The 19,564-nt window shown below is 42.8% G+C and overlaps 1 protein-coding gene across 1 annotated transcript in view; it reads left to right on the top strand.

Moving 5' to 3' along the window:
• The first annotated feature begins 4,416 nt into the window (after positions 1-4,416).
• The window catches only part of mtx1b (metaxin 1b), a 33,633-nt gene continuing 18,485 nt past the window's right edge, over positions 4,417-19,564 (top strand). The window contains exons 1-3 of the mRNA XM_071373755.1: positions 4,417-4,574; positions 14,288-14,357; positions 15,873-15,958. Coding sequence (XP_071229856.1) covers positions 4,494-4,574; positions 14,288-14,357; positions 15,873-15,958 — 237 coding nt within the window. The 5' untranslated portion in view covers positions 4,417-4,493. The remainder of the gene's footprint in view (positions 4,575-14,287; positions 14,358-15,872; positions 15,959-19,564) is intronic.

Here is a 19,564-nt window from a genome sequence, read left to right as displayed (position 1 = left end):
GTACGGGCTCGGGAGAGACGAAGGTCGAAAGCCACGTGTCCTCCGAAGCACAACCCAACCAAGCCGCACTGCTTCTTAACACAGCGCGGCTCCAACCCGGAAGCCAGCCGCACCAATGTGTCGGAGGAAACACCGTGCACCTGGCCACCTTGGTTAGCGCGCACTGCGCCCGGCCCGCCACAGGAGTCGCTGGAGCGCGATGAGACAAGGATATCCCTACCGGCCAAACCCTCCCTAACCCGGACGACGCTAGGCCAATTGTGCGTCGCCCCACGGACCTCCCGGTCGCGGCCGCAGCTAGCACTGCGATGCAGTGCCCTAGACCACTGCGCCACCCGGGAGGCCCATAGAATAGCATATTAACAAGCATATAGTTCAACACAATCAAACCATGATTAATACACAATTCAATAAAATATAGCTTATAAAATAACTTTAAAATCTTTCATGTACAAGCTGTTATTGTGTGTGTTGACATGGCTGCATGTGTGTTCATAGCCGCATGCATGTGTGTGTGTGTGTGTGTATGTGTGTGTGTACCTGGCTGCGTGCATGTGTGTGTGTGCGTGTGTGTGTGCATAACTGCGTGGGTGTGTATGCATGCATAAAAACATGAATGTTCCTAGCTTTCTCATGCTCCTCCTCTGAAGGGGTGTCCCTCCATCCCCCTCAAGTACCTGCAACAAATCACCACATGGAGTTTGTTAGGACATATCAAACTATTTTTAAAGCATGGCAAGCATTGTCAGCTTTAAAAAAATAATAAGAGCACCATGAATTAAAAAGATTGTTGCTACGGTCATTTTTTTGGAATACCAAAAAAGTACCCCATTCCAGAGAAGTCTTTTAGTAGTGCCAGCACATCTGAATTCTAGTAAAGGTCTCACTTTTGACATATCTATATAAACACAGCAGTATCAGTAGAATGTCCAGTAAAACACAGGCCCACAAGACCAACAATCCCCCCCAACTGGGACAGATGAAGACGATCCAAAAGCTGGGACTGATGAGACTTTAAGGACCGCAAAACAGACCAATACTCAAAGAAAAATGTATATGAAATAGAGAATAAATATAATTTATTGAAGCGGACACATTACTGTAGATAAAATATAGAATAAATATCTTGACAACTGACTGGCAAAGGTTGCACCTCCAAACCTATGCTTTTTAATACTAACATAACAAATCTTAGACTATCAAAGACATTATGAAAAGATAACAAGTGGTCAAATAGGTTCTCTCACCTCCAACTGTCACCCAGCTCTCTAGTTATTCTCCTTCATTAGACATACACTTATAGGAGCTTTCATCTGCCTGATTATGCCACTATGGGGATAGTTAAATTCTCCGGTGGTCTCATTCTTGATGCGTAATCCGTCTTTGTAGTACTCAGTCCTGATATCTAAATCCACAGCACATAGTAATAGATTCTCCCTCAGTCTCCAGGATCACAGCAAAAATATATTTACACTGTAAATCGGCATGCATTAATCAACATCACTATAGACGTCATAGACAGACATCACACACAATTTAACAATTTCGTTTGAGCTTGTATCTCATAATGCATTGAATTCTACAATTACAATTTTCATGGAGTACAACAGTCATACCATGCAATGTGATGTTGACAGCAGTACTGTACTCTCCTGTTCCAGATTCACGCCAGTATACTCCACTGTCCCCTTCAGGTGTGTAGCTGATGGTACATGTGGACCCTGTTACTGACCCCTTGTTATAGTCAGACAGACATTGACAGGTATCCTCTGTATGTAACTTTTCAGTCTCTATCCAGTAGCGTTCCCCTTCTCCTCAGAGCTCAATATGAGAGATTTCCATGCAAAATGCTGGGTTTTCTTGGGACTTATGGTAAAATAAACTAAAGGAGGATGCATATCTAGTACAAAGACATACTTGGTCAGAGTTTCAACTGAGATACAGTAGTGTGAGATAGACAAGCAGGCAGGCAGACAGACAGAACCATAGAGGCTTACCTCCTGACCAGAAAAACTGAATTTTGCTATTTGCCTCTCCCAGCTACACACACACATATCCTCCTTTGTAAGTAGAACCAGCAGGGATAAGAGTGCAGAATCTCCCTGCATTCCCATTACTTATGTCATATAGGGGCTCAAGAGGTTACTCTTCTCTGTATCGAACAATCTTGTTCCAGAAGAACCTCCAGCCTGTAGATAACTCTTTAACCCCACAGCTCAGTCACTGAGTCTCCAGGGTTTGAACCTGTCAGTCATTTTGGCAGGACTGATTCTGTACTAGGGCTCTGTACTGGAGTAGCCGGACATCCTGTCCTCATACCACTTATACTCCCAGTCTCTTATATCTAATAATGACTATCTCTCCACTGAATATCTGGGGCCAGTCAGACTACAAGGTCACAACAGCATTGGGTCTGTCTGTACAAACACAACACACACAATAATCTCCGTTTTACAATTCTGAATATATTAATTGATACTCATGACAAAAAGCTTGAGGTTACATTAAGAACTGTAAATGGATCATGTGTAGACAATACAATTAAGTAAAATGCATCATCCATTCATGTTTAGGTAAAAAATATAGTTTATTTCAGAATCACCATTAATATTTATCTGGATTGGATCACTGTACAGGGTGTAGTAGGCAGGGTCTTCGCTCCCAGCTCTGCACCAGTACTGCACTCCATCTGAGACACTGACTCGGCTGTGTAGGAGTATCCAGCGATAGTAACTGGGTCAGAGCCTTGGCTGTGTCTGTACCAGTAGATTGTCCACCCAGAAGACTCGACTGTACAGGTCAGTGTCACTGTGTCGCCTGTGAATACAGCCCTTTGGCCGGACTTCAGTGTGGCTGTTGGACGATTATCTTTTGGAATTAAGAAAAGGGTGTTATGCAACAGGAAAACATCTATCGAATCTGCTGCCTGATATGTCCTCTTGATGAGTAACTGATCAAAATTCAGTGAGGCAGAATAGCCTACTGACACATAACATGTCTATGGTTGACTCAACATTGACTCAATGTCCAACTGTATGACAAAAAGTCGCACACAAGAGAGTAACTCACCATTTATAGTCAGAGTAAACACGTCACTTGGTTATGAAGATGTGGGTCTAGAGAATCTGTTCCCTTCACACCAGTACTGACCCTGGTCAGATACAGAAGCTATACTAATGGTGTGAGAGGCTGCAGTCGAATCATCAGACTGGTTTTGATGTTGAGTCTTTGCCCGACAAAGTGATGCTAGGATATATCATTTATTCAGCTTTTGTGCCGATAATTGTGCCAAATTATGTTGTTGTTGTCAAGTTGTCAAGCTTCTGGGCATGTGGCGGCAGTGTGTAGGAGGGAGGTTCCTAGGTGTGAGAAGTGTGCAGAAGGGCATGAGACAAATTAATGTGTAGCATTGGGGAAAGTAATGGTATGTGTTAATTGTAGGGGTGCCCATGGGGCTGGGGATCAGAAATGTCCCGTGTGAGAGAGGCATGTTGAGGTTTCCAGGGTTAGAGTAGTGCAGAAGTTGTCATATGCTGAGGCAGTGAAGAAAGTAGAGGTAGATGGGTAAAGTGGGCAGGATCCTTAGAGGAGTGGTGTGAGTAGTAGATCTTTACCAGTACATATGGATTGGCCAACAAGTGATATATGTTTCAGTGAGATTGGATTTTTAGCATTTATAGCAATGGTTATCAACTGTACTGCAGGGATGGAACGTAAGTTGCAGAAAATTGAGGTTGTGGTGGCAGCTGCAGAGAAGTAATTGGGTGTGTGTCGCAGCCTTTCAGGTTGTTGGCCTGAGGTAGGACTAAATAGATTTAAATAGTAGGGTGGTGTAATTTGTTATAAAGATAAATAAAAATATGAGTGTGGTGTTAGATGGTAGATACCCTACCATCTAACACCACACTCATATTTTTATTTATTTATTTATTCAAGCTAAGTGTAAGGGGGTTGTACTCCAGTCTAGTAGGTGGCGGTAATACAACATTTATTTGATGCCAACCGCCATTAAACCTCATCGAAGAAGAATATTTTTTTCATTGGTAAACAGCCTCAGTGAACTACCGGTATCTTCATGTATTCACCATCTTTGTCCTCCCTTCTTGTGTCTTCATCAAAGAGCTCATTGTTAAATATGTGCCTTCATTCAACGTTGCTAAGGAAGTCCTGAGATTGTTGTCAGTGGTTACAGTGGCGCGAACGCCATGATCACACCGACAGTGTTTAGGGTTTTGGTACCCCAGAAGGACATTCATTTCCAATAGAACGCTGCGTGTGCCTTGCAGCATTGCGTTGCGTTCTGTGTGGATTTATCGAACGTATGCATCAAATTGTATGTAGAGAAGGCTTGACCGAAATGGTAGTAGAATGTGAATGTTTAACTTTTATTGCACACATCCAGATGATGCTGCGTACCATTTTGCACAATGACACTGTCGATGTTATCGAGGCGTTCGCATTTTAGCTTCCGAGTGAAGGGTTAACAAATTAAGATGGCTGCCCCCTTGGAGTTGTACTGCTGGAAAGGCGATTGGGGTTTACCCTCAGTTGATACAGACTGTCTAACCGTTTTGGTAAGAAATACAATAGGTTATTACAATACGTAAATTATTATTCACCGTTACTGTCGTCGCATAAATAATGTCCCTTCAACACAAGGCCACAGAGGGTGAGGACTGAGGTGACCTAGCTAGCTAGCTAACGGTTAGCTCCGCTTTGATGAATGACTGGAATGCACACTCATGTTAGCTAGCTAACTAACTACATCATGTGTTATTGACAACTTGACATGCATTGAACCAACAATCCTAGGCTGGTCAATGATCGTCACGTTCCCATTATGTTAGCTCAGTTATAACATTTAGCTCAAATCCAGTAAAACATGTTCTTATTATTTAGCCAGGTAACGTTAACTAGTTGGATATGGAACTTGGTCAGGGAGCTCTGTCATTATAATTCTGGTTTATCAGCCAATTTCAGGTTTCCGGTTGCTTGCTTTTGACAAGTCAAGTGTGACATGACTTAAACGGCCTACTGTAACGTTACTACTCTGTTGGAATATTGTGTTGAGAATTTCTAGTGCTGAATTTGATGACAGTTTGAACTAGCTACATGTCTTGGTATTAGTTAAAGCCAAGGATCGAGTAACGTAAACTCGTACATCGCCTTGGTCCGTACAATTGCCCTTATTTTAGCGCCCCAAAAACGTAATACTTCCAGATCAACTGTACTGTCAATACCATTGTAAAGCACAATTTCTCCCCTTTCCAACATAATAATTTACATGACCTAAACGCTGCCCGTTTCTGCATAATTCAAGCAGGCAATGAGCCCCGTCGGGTCTTTTTAAAAATGGCGGGTCGGGAAGCGAAACTAATGCGTGATAGTAAGCAGAGATGTTGTGTGGAAAGTTTGCTTTTTTTCACTCGATCTGTCCAACTTATCACCTTATCGCCTCTAAAATGTAAATAAAACACTATAAAGAGTTTATATAATGTGTCATTACATACCTATTTGAAGGTTTGTGTCGAATATGAATCGGGTTTTTAGGGCGGTGCTAAATTGATCTTAGAAGTAAACAGCGGCTTAGAGAATGATGATAGCATGCAAAAAATGACTAGGTATCCCCCCTTACCCCCGTCACTGTACATTTCTTGTTTTTAAACTATGAGAGAAGTGCTTCACCTGGTGGAGAGAGATTGTAAGACAGAAATAGTTGCTTTATGCGTGCTGTACGTTACATGACACGCCACGATGTAACGGAGGGTCGTTTTTTTTCAACTTTTCTCCAATAATATATAGAGCCATTACCATGTCATCAACGCTTGAATATAAACCTAGTTCACACCCCCGATTTTGAAGTCAACACAGTCGCTACAGTCCCATTAGTTTTCTTTGTAGCCTCGTTTGAATGTTGCGGTTGCGCACATTTGTACGGAATGGGGTGAGTTTACGTTAATGGCCTAAATTGTCAAAGGTTATGTCAAACGCTTTCCATTCTATTTTGCTAAACTGTCTTTGCTCAGACACCAATTTCATAATTTGCGACCCCTGAAAAAAAATTGTTAGGCCTAAATTCAATTTGTAATTTATAGTGCCATTTTTTTATTCTTAAAGTGACTGATAAGTGGCCACTGCAATGTCCAGTCCACAATACGCATTCGTTTGTGAAGTGAAACATTTACACTATTTACAATGGCAATAGTTTTTTGTTTAGATTTAATTTACTACTTCTAACTAAACATACAATTCTCTGAGGTCATACACCCAAATATTTGTGGACAGATTAAACACAAGGCTAGGCTATTTCATGACTTTAATTACCAGATGGTGTTTGAGATCTTTGACTGTAAGAAAAGGTGTCAATAATTTAACCGATTTAAGGGGTTAGCCTAGTGTTTGCTTTGTATTCGGCATAGGGTAATTAATATGGAGGCTCATTCCTCCAGTGAACATCGGAGGGCTGGTAACATAGAGATCCTATTACATTATTATAATTCCTAATTCTATGGCAGACTTCATTTAACTAACACACAATTAATGTCATTGTGAATGGTGGTGACTGGAAAGGGACCGGCTCTCACTTTTGTTGGTGTTATAGGGACTTGCTTTGAACCCTGGCTAGCCTGTTATTACTTGTCTTTGTTTTAATTTACCCAGCATGGATTATCTCACTGTCCAGTGCAGCTGTCTAAACAGCATGCAGCCATCATCACCACCACCCAACTAGCAGGGATCTAAGAAACTAGAGAAAAGCCAAGAAAGGGGAAGAAAACATAAATAAGCACACAATCTTCCCCCTGTATAATTTACAAATAATTGTGTTTCCTGTGGAAAGATGCCCTGTTACCCCTTCCCCACACTCGCTGCTGACAGGTCTATAAAATTGAGCATTGACTAAAATACAGTAGAATAGAATACAGTATATACATATGAGATGAGTAAAGCCATATGTAAATGTTATTTAAACATTTATTAAAGTGACTTGTGTTCCGTTATTAAAGTGGCCAGTGATTCCAAGTCTATGTATATAGGGCAGCAGCCTCTAAGGTGCAGGGTTGCGTAACCGGGTGGAAGCCAGCTAGTGATGGCTATTTAACCGTCTGATGGCCTTGAGATAGAAGCTGTTTTTTAGGCTCTCGGTCCAAGCTTTGATGCACCTGTACTGACCTCTGTGTGGAAGAACTTGACTGGCCTGCATAGAACCCTGACCTCAACCCCAACAAATACCTTTGGGATGAATTGGATCACCGTCTGCGAGCCAGGCCTAATCGCCCAACATCAGTGCCCGACCTCACTAGTGCTCTTGTGGCTGAATGGAAGCAAGTCCCCACAGCAATGTTCTACCATCTAGTGGAAAGCCTTCCCAGAAGTGTGTATGCTGTTATAGTAGCAAATGTGGGAACCAATTCCATATTAATGCCCATGGTTTTGGGATAAGATTTTTGAGTCCACATACTTTTGGTCATGCAGTGTAAGTTCCAGCAAAATATGTGTAGACATGATTGGGAGCCACAAGGAAATGTCCTGCTGCCTGACAAAGGTTTCTGTCAATTACTGTGGCTCCCTCCTTTGTCTGTATTTTTAGGGGATCTGAAACCCAAATGCTTGTCGAGCTTTCTCAATTTACATGATTTGCACTGAACAATACTACCAGGCTCTTACTTTAAAGCTCCAATGCCGTCTATACAGCATAAACCATAGACTACATCATCTCTCTCCCCATCTCAGGCAGGTGTTGGCATAATCGACAGTAGTTAAAACCATGTTAATGAACAATGTTCATTTCACAGCTTCTGTTTAATGACTTAGGCATACTAGGATAGGGATCTAGACCTTAGTGTTTCTTTCGTCTCCCTCGAGCCAGACACACTTCAGCTGGCAAACCCAAATAGCTTTTTTTCTGAAGGAAATGGAATTTAAAAGCGTCTGGCAAATCCCACAGTGGGAAGGAAACACTCCCATTATTTTTCCCGTGGCAGGGAAAAATTTAATGATTTTCATTCTCATCTGCAACAAAGTGGGGTCTCCATTACTAAACCCACAACCGAGGGGGATGAGGGTGGGGTTATGGTTTCTAACATATGGTACAATGTCCTGAGCCCTCTCTTATTATAACTACAGTCACACACAGAGGCCATATGGGAGGGGTAAAGGTGATTTTCTTGTATACACATCCGAGTATTAAGGTTGTCTTCATTCTGAGAGCTTAAAGTGGTCTAATAGCCATTTCACAAGCCGAAATGAACTGTTCTGTGCTGACCTGGTTACGCATAGGTTAGTTGCTTGAACCATGCTAGAAATTACTATGTAGGGTCAAAGACATATCCAAACCAGACCAGCACAGTTCGGGTCAGCACGATAGTGCCTAAAGGGTAGGCTATGATAATTGAGCTACTCAAAGAGAGATGAGAGCTCTATAGGCCCAAACTGTCTACATTCAGACATAAGGGAATCTACTGTTTAGTTACTGTACTGACATGCTGAGAAAGTGACGTTTGGACTTCATCACACTCAGATTGAGGGAGGGAGGAATGTTCTGCTTAGCTGCTCTAAAGCTGCATAGCAGCCACTGTGGGGTTGGAGGCCACTTGGCAGTGTTATATGATCTGCCATGACAAGGCAGACAGGGCTTTATTTTGTCAGGCCACAGAATGAGTAATCTCATTCAGGTTTCACTTAAGATATTTTCCTAAGTCATGGGCTATTTTCTAAAGCTGTGTCAGTGTTGTCCTGCTCCAGTGAACAAACACATACTGGGCACAAAACACATCAAGGTATTAAAACCTCTTGAAGCTAGGGGGCAGAATTTTTATGTTTGGAAAAATAACGTTCCCAATGTAAGCTGCCTATTTCTCAGGTCCAGATGCTAGAATATGCATATAATTGACAGAGTAGGATAGAAAACACTATAAAGTTTCCAAAACTGTCAAAATATTGTCTGTGAGTATAACAGAACTGATTTTGCAGGCGAAAACCTGAGGAAATCCAAGCCGGAAGTGACTCTTATTTTGAAAAATCACTGTTCCATTGCCTGCCTTTCGTCCATTTAAAGGGATATCAACCAGATTCCTTTTCCTATGGCTTCCTCAGGGTGTGAACAGTCTTTAGACATAGTTTCAAGCTTTTATTCTGAAAAATGAGCGAGATTTATCAAATCGCGTCAGTGGATAGCTGAATGTCCTTCCATTAGTTCATGCGTGCGAAAGTTGTAGCTCAACATTTTCTTTATCTCTGTTATTGAATAGTTTACCGTCCGGTTGAAATATTATCGATTATTTATGTTAAAAACAACCTGAGGATTGATTATTAAAAACGTTTGACATGTTTCTAAGAACTTTACGGATACTATTTGGAATTTTCGTCAACCCTTGATGACCTGCCTAAGGCTGTGGAATACTGAACATAACGCGCCAAACAAATGGAGTTTTTTTTATATAGAAAAAATAATCTTTATCGAACAAAAGGAACATTTATTGTGTAACTGGGAGTCTCGTGAGTGCAAACATCCGAAGATCATCAAAGATAAGCAATTAATTTTATTGCTTTTCTGACTTTCGTGACCAATCTACATAGCTGCTAGGTGTTTGTAATGTTTTGTCTAGTGATCGATAAACTCACACAAACGCTTGGATTGCTTTCGCTGTAAAGCATATTTTCAAAATCTGACACGACAGGTGGATTATCAACAAGCTAAGCTGTGTTTTGCTATATTGCACTTGTGATTTCATGAATATAAATATTTTTAGTGTTTTTTTATTTATTTGGCGCTCTGCAATTCAGCGGTTGTTGATGAAAATGATCCCGCTAAAGGGATCCGTGCGTCAAGAAGTTAAGAACCATTGTTTGACAGCATGCATTCACAGTATCAACATCCAGGCCAGTTTACCTAATTTGACTTTCTAGCTACCTGTTTTTTACTTAACAATAAAGGTGTCTTGGTCAGGTGTAGGGTTGCAACAGTCTGGTAACTTACCTACAATTCCCAGGTTTTCTAGAAATCCTGGTTAAAGGATTCTGGATTTTGTACTTATTCCCTCCTGATTCCAGGATATTCCCAACCAGGATTTATGGAAAACTAAATTCTTTAGCAGTCTAGCTTATTTGTAAACTCAGCAAAAAAAGAAACGTCCTTTCACTGTCAACTGCGTTTTATTTTCAGAAAACTTAACATGTGTAAATATTTGTATGAACATAACAAGTTTCAACAACTGAGACATAAACTGAACAAGTTCCACAGACATGTGACTAACATAAATGTAATAATGTGTCACTGAAAAAGGGGGGGTCAAAATCAAAAGTAACAGTCAGTATCTGGTGTGACCACCAGCTGCATTAAGTACTGCAGTGCATCTCCTCTTCATGGACTGCACCAGATTTGCCAGTTATTGCTGTGAGATGTTACCCCACTCTTCCACCAAGGCACCTGCAAGTTCCCAGACATTTCTGGGGGGAATGGCCCTAGCCCTCCCCCTCCGATCCAACAGGTCCCAGACGTGCTCAATGGGATTGAGATCCGGGCTCTTCGCTGGCCATGGCAGAACACTGACATTCCTGTCTTGCAGGAAATCACGCACAGAACGAGCAGTATGGCTGGTGGCATTATCATACTGGAGGGTCATGTCAGGATGAGCCTGCAGGAAGGGTACCACATGAGGGAGGAGGACGCACAGCGCTGAGATTTCCTGCAATGACAACAAGCTCAGTCCGATGATGCTGTGACACACCGCCCCAGACCATGACGGACCCTCCACCTCCATATTGATCCCGCTCCAGAGTACAGGCCTCGGTGTAACGCTCATTCCTTCGACGATAAACGCAAATCCGACCATCAGCCCTGGTGAGACAAAACCGCGACTCGTCAGTGAAGAGCACCGTTTGCCAGTCCTGTCTGGTCCAGTGATGGTGGGTTTGTGCCCATAGACAACGTTGTTGCTGGTGATATCTGGTGAGGACCTGCCTTACAACAGGCCTACAAGCCCTCAGTCCAGCCTCTCTCAGCCTATTGCGGACAGTCTGAGCACTGATGGAGGGATTTTGTTCCTGGTGTAACTCGGGCAGTTGTTGTTACCATCCTGTACCTGTCTCGCAGGTGTGATGTTCGGATGTACCGATCCTGTGCAGGTGTTGTTACACGTGGTCTGCCACTGCGAGGACAATCAGCTGTCCTTCCTGTCTCCCTGAGGCGCTGTCTTAGGCGTCTCACAGTACGGACATTGCAATGAATTGCCCTGGCCACATCTGCAGTCCTCATGCCTCCTTGCAGCATGCCTAAGGCACGTTCACGCAGATGAGCAGGGACCCTGGACATCTTTCTTTTGATGTTTTTCAGAGTCAGTAGAAAGGCCTCTTTAGTGCCCTAAGTTTTGTTTATGGTTCATTGAACAAGCATTGGAAACAGTGTTTAAACCCTTTACAATGAGGATCTGTGAAGTTATTTGGATTTTTACGAATTATCTTTTTTGCTGAGTTTAGTTCAGGCCCTCGTTTTAAACATTTCCAGGATGGATTTCAAAATGAATGTGATATTTGGGCCAAGTTTAGGCTATAGCAAACTTTGCTTGTATTTCCTTGTAAATGTCAGTCAGTGTTTGTTTAGTGTACTGTAGGTTTTTATTTCCCTCTATGTGAAATAGGCTATGCATTCCTCTCCATCCCTACGGACACCCAAAAACGAAGATGATTTATAGAGCGCTCCGAGCGCCACAGAGTACCTCAATCCTCAGTGAAATTTGCCAACAGTGCTTCGGGTGAGGGTATCTGCGTTTTATGTCTTTTAACTGCGGTTTCCTAGGGGTTTCAGAAAATGGGGGGTTTGAACCTCAGGAAGTCAACTTAGGGGCTCTTCACCCCTCCTCTCCTTTCTTTTTCTTTCCCCTCTTACTCCTCCTACCACCACAACCACCCAGCTAGATTTTAAGTTGCCCCTGAACAGGCAGTTAACCCACTGTTCCTAGGCCGTCATTGAAAATAAGAATTTGTTCTTAACTGACTTGCCTAGTTAAATAAAGGTAAAAAAAAGAAGAAAAAAAAAAGGTTGACCTCTGTAAGGGTGACTACTTTTAGCCTACTTTATGCCAAAGCGATGATTGAACACTTTGTTTTCAATTAAACCAAGCTAGTTTGAGTCTAGGGAATATTGAATGTATCCCCCCTCAACTTTCAAGAGGCCTAGCTTACATGTAGACCTAATTTAGGGAGTGCAGGTTGGTTGTTTCATTTTGTTGGCCTGACGTCCTGGGGGTTTAACTTAAAGTTCTTACAGTGAAATGCTTACTTACAAGCCCTAACCAACAATGCAGTTTAAAATTAAAAAAATACCTAAAGAAAAATAAGAATAATTAACATAACAAACAAATAATTTAAGGAGCAGCAGTAAAATAACAGTAGTGAGGCTATATACAGGGGGTACTGGTACAGAGTCAATGTGTGGGGGCACCTGTTATTCGAAGTAATTGAGGTAATATGTACATGTAGGTAGAGTTAAAGTGACTATGCATAGATAATAACAGAGAATAGCAGCGGTGTAAAAGAGGGGGGCAATGCAAATAATCTGGGTAGCCATTTGATAAAATGTTCAGGAGTCTCTAGGCTTGGGGGTAGAAGCTGTTTAGAAGCCTCTTGGACCTAGACTTGGCGCTCTGGTACCGCTCGCCAGTCTATGACTAGGGTGGCTGGAGTCTTTGACAATTTTTAGGGCCTTCCTCTGACACTGCCTGATATAGAGGTCCTGGATGGCAGGAAGCTTGGCCCCAGTGATGTACTGGGCCGTTCGCACTACCCTCAGTAGTGCCTTGTGGTCGGAGGCCGAGCAGTTGCCATACCAGGCAGTGATGCAACCAGTCAGGATGCTCTCGATGGTGCAGCTATAGAACCTTTTTGAGGATCTGAGGATCCATGCCAAATCTTTTCAGTCTCCTGAAGGGGAATAGGTTTTGTCGTGCCCTCAAACCATGTTAGTTTGTTGGTGATGTGGACGCCAAGGAACTTGAAGCTCTCAACCTGCTCCACTACAGCCCCGTCGATGAGAATGGGGGCGTGCTCTATCCTCCTTTTCCTGTAGTCCACAATCATCTCCTTTGTCTTGATCACGTTGAGGGAGAGGTGGTTGTCTTGGCGCCACACGGTCAGGTCTCTGACCTCCTCCCTATATGCTGTCTCGTTGTTGTTGGTGATCAGGCCTACCACTGTTGTGTCATCAGCAAACTTAATGATGGTGTTGAAGTCGTGCCTGTTCTTGCAGTCATGAGTGAACATGGAGTACAAGAGGGGACTGAGCACGCACCCCTGAGGGGCCCCCGTGTTGAGGATCAACGTGGCGGATGTATTGTTACCTACCCTTACCACCTGGGGGCGGCCCGTCAGGAAGTCCAGGATCCAGTTGCAGAGGGAGGTGTTTAGTCCCAGGGTCCTTAGCTTATTGATGAGCTTTGAGGGCACTATGGTGTTGAACGCTGAGCTGTAGTCAATTAATAGCATTCTCACATAGGTGTTCTTTTTGTCCAGGTGGGAAAGGGCAATGTGGAGTGCAATAGAGATTGCATCATCTGTGGATCTTTTAGGGCGGTATGCAAATTGGAGTGGGTCTAGTGTTTCTGGGATGATGATGTTGATGTTGATATGAGCCGTGACCAGCCTTTCAATGCACTTCATGGCTACAGACGTGAGTGCTACAGGTCGGTAGTCATTTAGGCAGGTTACCTTAGTGTTCTTGGGCACAGGGACTATAGTGGTCTGCTTGAAACATGTTGGTATTACAGACTCAGACAGGGGAGGTTGAAAATGTCAGGATATTCTTGCCTTTTGAGTTTTCCTAACGAGATCTCTCGGTCTTTGAAGGAGCCGTTGTGTTATTTAAACATTCACTGACTTTTCAAGAAGGTAATGAGCTTTGTAATCTGGTGTTTTGGCCGGAAAAGAGTCATGCACCTCTCTTCAGTTCCAAAGACATGTCATTTCTTCAGTGCGATCTGGAAGAAGTGGTGGTCTTTTTGCTTGATTAGTTTCTCTGTGGTGAAAGAGGCATCTCGCTGTCCTGAAGTATAAGGCACCAAAGTAATCCATAAGACTCCATTACTGTGGTTCTGTATGGCTTAGTTGGTAGAGCATGGCGCTTGCACAGCCAGGGTTCTGGGTTTGATTCCCGGGGCCACCAATATGTAAAATGTATGCACGCGTTACTGTAACTTGCTTTGGATAAAGGCATCTACTAAATGGCATTTATTATATTGAGTCATAAGCTTTATTGGAAACTGTTTGCTCATCTGTTTCTCTGTCTTTCTCTCAGGCCTATGCCAAATTTGCTGGTGCTCCACTTAAAGTCCACAAGATCACCAACCCCTGGAGAAGCCCCACAGGTAATTCCAACCCAGAGCACTGCTATGTTCTGTTCTCACTAGTGATGGGGGGATAAAAATCGATACATCTTGCAATATTATTTTGGATGATATTATATTGATATTTTGACTTCAAGTATCAATTTGAAATGTTGTATTTTTTTGCTAGGTAGCTTGGCTAGCGCTAGTCGGCAGTCTTTGCGCTAAAACTCCAGTATTTTTCATCTTTTACATAGTGAGGCAACACGTTTTCAGCACTTTTATTTCCATGACTGATCAAAAGTCATTTTCTTATGCTGTCTCGTGTCTCTGCAGCAGACACACACTGAATGTCCAAAACATTAGGAACACTTGCTCTTTCCATGACATAGACTGGACCAGGTGAAAGCTATGATCCCTTATTGATGTCACTTGTTAAGTCCCCTTCAATCAGTCTAGATGAAGGGGAGGAGACAGGTTAAGGAAGGATTTTTAAGCCTTGAGACAATTGAGACAGGGATTGTGTATGTGTGCCATTCAGAGGGTGAATGGGCAAGACAAAGATTGAAATGCCCATCAACAGGGTATGGTAGTAGGTGCCAGCTACACCGGTTTTAATGTGTCAATAACTGCAATGCTGCTGTTTTTCACACTCAACAGTATCATGTGAGTATCAAGAATGGTCCACCACCCAAAGGACACCCAGCCAACTTGACACAACTGTGGGAAGCATTGGAGTCAACATGGGCCAACATCCCTGTGGAATGCTTTCGATACCGTTTAGAGTTCATGCCCTGACAAATTGAGACTGTTCTGAGGGCAAAAGGGTGTGCAAGTCAATATTATGAAGGTGTTCCTAATGTTTTATACACAGTGTATAGTGAGCAATATGTTTGGAACATCAAATCGCAATCGAATCACAATACAAATAGAATCGGGAGAATTGCAATTCTTATCTTATCGGCATCTAAGCAGTTTGATATCGTAATGAGGTCCCTGGAAATTCCCAGCCCTAGTACTCGCCATGCCTTTTTGGGAAGGACCTCCTCACTGAACTCAGTACAGGGTCACACATCACCTGACTCCCATAGCGTTACTTTACCGTCTGCGTTCACTCACCCTTAGGAACGAAGAAAGCGATGGTTTGATATATGAGAACAGGAAGCTCTTACTTTCCCCCTCTTCTCACTGGAGTAGAACAGGGGTCACAGGTCGTGTGGTAACAGTCAAAAAGGTCAGCGAGCACCTGACGTTCTCATATCTCTCAGTACCACCTCCTTTGTATGCCAGCCCAGTTTTGCTGCACCCTCCTGGCTTCTTCACACCACAGGGGGTTCAGACGACTCTGAGGTCTTTATGGTTACTGTCTGGATCGTTGTTTTTTGCATTCCCGCTACGCATTTCAGAAGATCGCTATATCATATTAATGTGTTTCCTGAGATGTTAAACACTTTTCCACGCGTTGTGAGTGAGGTCTGATAATCTGAGCAGCGCGATTGCAATAAAGACGACCTTGATAGCACCCTTTCGGCTGACTGCTTTGGTCCTTTGTTTCAGGTACCTTGCCGGCACTCAAGACCACAGAGGAAAGTACTCGTAGTCTTTCCAAACCCAGTAATATCATCATTCACCTTAGAAAACAGGTGAGTCCTATTCCCACCATGTCTCTTCCTCTTCCCACAGGGGAGATGAATGGTAAACAGGTGAAAGACAACCTCCCCCTCCACCCCCATCCTTTTGGAGAGGGAACATGCGGGTAACGATGCTCTGCCAAATTATGAGCTGTTCTGTAGGAAACAGATGTGTGTTAATGTAACACTAAATGGTTGAGACATTCTTAGTAACAAACAGGTGAGTGACATCCGGAGCCATTTGTAGATATCGTCATAGTCAGGAACTGATTTCCAATTTGTACTGCTTTTGGCTTCAAGGTATATTCCGTTGCATATAAATTCTGGGCATACAGAATCAAGGCACAAATTAGTTTCACAAGGGTTTTCTTGAGCTCCACTAACAACATGGTAATCTCTACAAGACATCCACATCTGGGTGGCAGGGTAGCCTAGTGGTTAGAGCGTTGGGCTAGTAACCGAAAGGTTGCAAGTTTGAATCCCCGAGCTGACAAGGTAAAAATCTGTCGTTCTGCCCCTGAACAAGGCAGTTAACCCACTGTTCCTAGGCCGTCATTGAAAATAAGAATTTGTTCTTAACTGACTTGCCTAGTTAAATATAGGTAAAAAAATATATATCTATAGTTGGGTTGGGCACTAGTTATTTAGTTGGTGCGTTCAAGTTAAATCGTCAGTACTCAGTGGCGGTTCACACTCTCGGATTTAAAGTTTATGTTAAACAATTTTTTATGTGATATAACCATTTAACCAACCATATTAAGAAGTATGGTTAAGAAACTTAAAAAGGCACACTTTTGCATAAGTGCCAGGGGTCTTTCACTTCTGCCAAACTGATACAACTGGTATGCAAAAGGAAGACCGTAGGCAAAACTTGAGGTCCTTAAATATATTGCTGTCCAGGGACAGTGAGTCTTGGGGGTGGAGGTTAACTGGTTATGAGTTGTTGCATTGACCTTTATTGGTAGAAAGTCTTGGCATAGTGATTTACTAGGCTTAATTTAGTGTTTTAGACTGGGTTATGAGCCTCTGGTGTAGAAATCTTGGCCATAAACTCTGCATAGATGGAAGGGGCTCTCATAAAGTCACCAGAGGGGTATACTGCAAATCAGGATGAATAAATTAGCCAGCTAACTTGCCTTAATATTCTGAAATAACCTTTTACAATTTAGAAAGATAAGCTTGAAATGGACATGGTCTAATTGACTACAACAACCAAAAACACATCTAAGTTTAGCTTTCAGAAATCAATCAATAGTTGTTTCTGGTTGTTTATCAAATGAGTTGGCTAACTCATTGATCCTACTTTGTAGTATACCTCACAGGTTGAGCAACAGATGATTTGTTTAGCAGTGTTGTGGTAAAGTGTCTCCCATATTGCTTCGACCTTACAGATTGAGGGGTTAGGGCCAATGACAACAGTCTTATTGGGGTCCGACACATAACAAAAAATACATTACAGACAAAAAACTTTATTTACATACATTTAAAAACATTAACATCAAATTTTATTGGTCACATACACATGGTTAGCAGATATAGCCCTTGGTTCACTCCAGACTTGACTGCTCTCGACCAGCACAGAAACATCCTGTGGCGTACTGCATTAGCATCGAATAGCCCCCGCGATATGCAACTTTTCAGGGAAGTTAGGAACCAATACAAAGTCAGTTAGGAAAGCAAAGGCTAGCTTTTTCAAACAGAAATGTGCATCCTGTAGCACAAATTCCCAAAAGTTTTGTGACACTGTAAAGTCCATGGAGAATAAGAGCACCTCTTCCCAGCTGCACACTCCTCTGAGGCTAGGAAACACTGTCACCACTGATAAATCCACGATAATTGAGAATTTCAATAAACATTTTTCTATGGCTGGCGATACTTTCCACCAGGCTACCCCAACCCCGGCCAACAGCTCTGCACCCCACGCAGCAATTTGCCCAAGCCCCCCCGCTTCTCCTTCACCCAAATCCAGATAGCTGATGTTCTGAAAGAGCTGCAAAATCTGGACCCCTACAAATCAGCTGGGCTAGACAATCTGGACCCTCTCTTTCTAAAATTATTCGCCGCAATTCTTGCAACCCCTATTACTAGCCTGTTCAACCTCTCTTTCCTATTGTCTGAGATCCCCAAAGATTGGAAAGCTGCTGCGGTCATCCCCCTCTTCAAAGGGGGAGACACTCTAGACCCAAACTGTTACAGCCTTGGTTTCTCAAATGACTGCCTCGCCCGGTTCACCAACTACTTCTCTGATAGAGTTCAGTGTGTCAAATCGGAGGGCCTGTTGTCCGGACCTCTGGCAGTCTCTATGGGGGTGCCACAGGGTTCAATTCTCGGGCCGGCTCTTTTCTCTGTATACATCAATGATGTCGCTCTTGCTGCTGGTGATTCTCTGATCCATTTCTACGCAGACGACACCATTCTGTATACTTCTGGCCCTTCTTTGGACACTGTTAACAAACGAGCTTCAATGCCATACAACACTCTTCCATGGCCTCCAACTGCTCTTAAATGCTAGTAAAATTTAATGCATGCTCTTCAACCGATCGCTGCCCGCACCCGCCCGCCTAGCATCACTACTCTGGACGGTTCTGACTTAGAATATGTGGACAACTACAAATACCTAGGTGTCTGGTTAGACTGGACATTCTCGTTCCAGACTCACATTAAGCATCACCAATCCAAAATTAAATCTGGAATTGGCTTCCTAAGCCTCCTTCACTCATGCTGCTAAACATACCCTTGTAAAACTGACTATCCTACCGATCCTTGGCTTCGGCAATGACATTTACAAAATAGCCTCCAACACTCTACTCAGAAAATTGGATGTAGTCTATCACAGTGCCATCCATTTTGTCGCCAAAGCTCCATATACTACCCACCACTGCGACCTGTTTGCTCTCATTGGCTGGCCCTCGCTTCATATTCGTCGCCAAACCCACTGGCTCCAGGTCATCTATAAGTATTTGCTAGGTAAAGCCCCGCCTTATGTCAGCTCACTGGTCACCATAGCAACATCCACCCGTAGCACACGCTCCAGCAGGTATCTTTCACTGGTCATCCCCAAAGCCAACACCTACTTTGGCCGCCTTTCCTTCCAGTTCTCTGCTGCCAATGACTGGAACAAATTGCAAAAATCACTGAAGATGGAGTCTTATATCTCCTTTACTAACTTTAAGCATCAGCTGTCAGAGCAGCTTACCGATCACTGCATCTGTACACAGCCCATCTGTAAATAGCCCACCCAACTACCTCATCCCCATATTGTTATTTATTTTTGCTCTTTTGCACCCCAGTATCCCTACTTGCACATCATCTTCTGCACATCTATCACTCCAGTGTTAATGCTAAATTTTAATTATTTCACCACTATGGCCTATTTATTGCCTTACCTCCCTAATCTTACTACATTTGCACACACTGTATATAGATTTTTCTATTGTGTTATTTACTGTATGTTTGTTTGTAACTCTGTTGTTGTTTTTGTCGAACTGTTTGCTTTATCTTGGCCAGGTCGCAGTTGTAAATGAGAACTTGTTCTCAACTTGTTCTCAACTGGCCTAAATAAAGGTGAAAAAAGAAATCTAAATTGTTTTATGTTAATGCAAGTGTAGCAAAATGCTT

The sequence above is a fragment of the Salvelinus alpinus genome, chromosome 29 (assembly GCF_045679555.1).
Source record: "Salvelinus alpinus chromosome 29, SLU_Salpinus.1, whole genome shotgun sequence".
NCBI classification, from domain to species: domain Eukaryota; kingdom Metazoa; phylum Chordata; class Actinopteri; order Salmoniformes; family Salmonidae; genus Salvelinus; species Salvelinus alpinus.
Note: the sequence above shows the minus strand (reverse complement) of the source record. Positions and strands in the feature narration are given on the sequence as shown.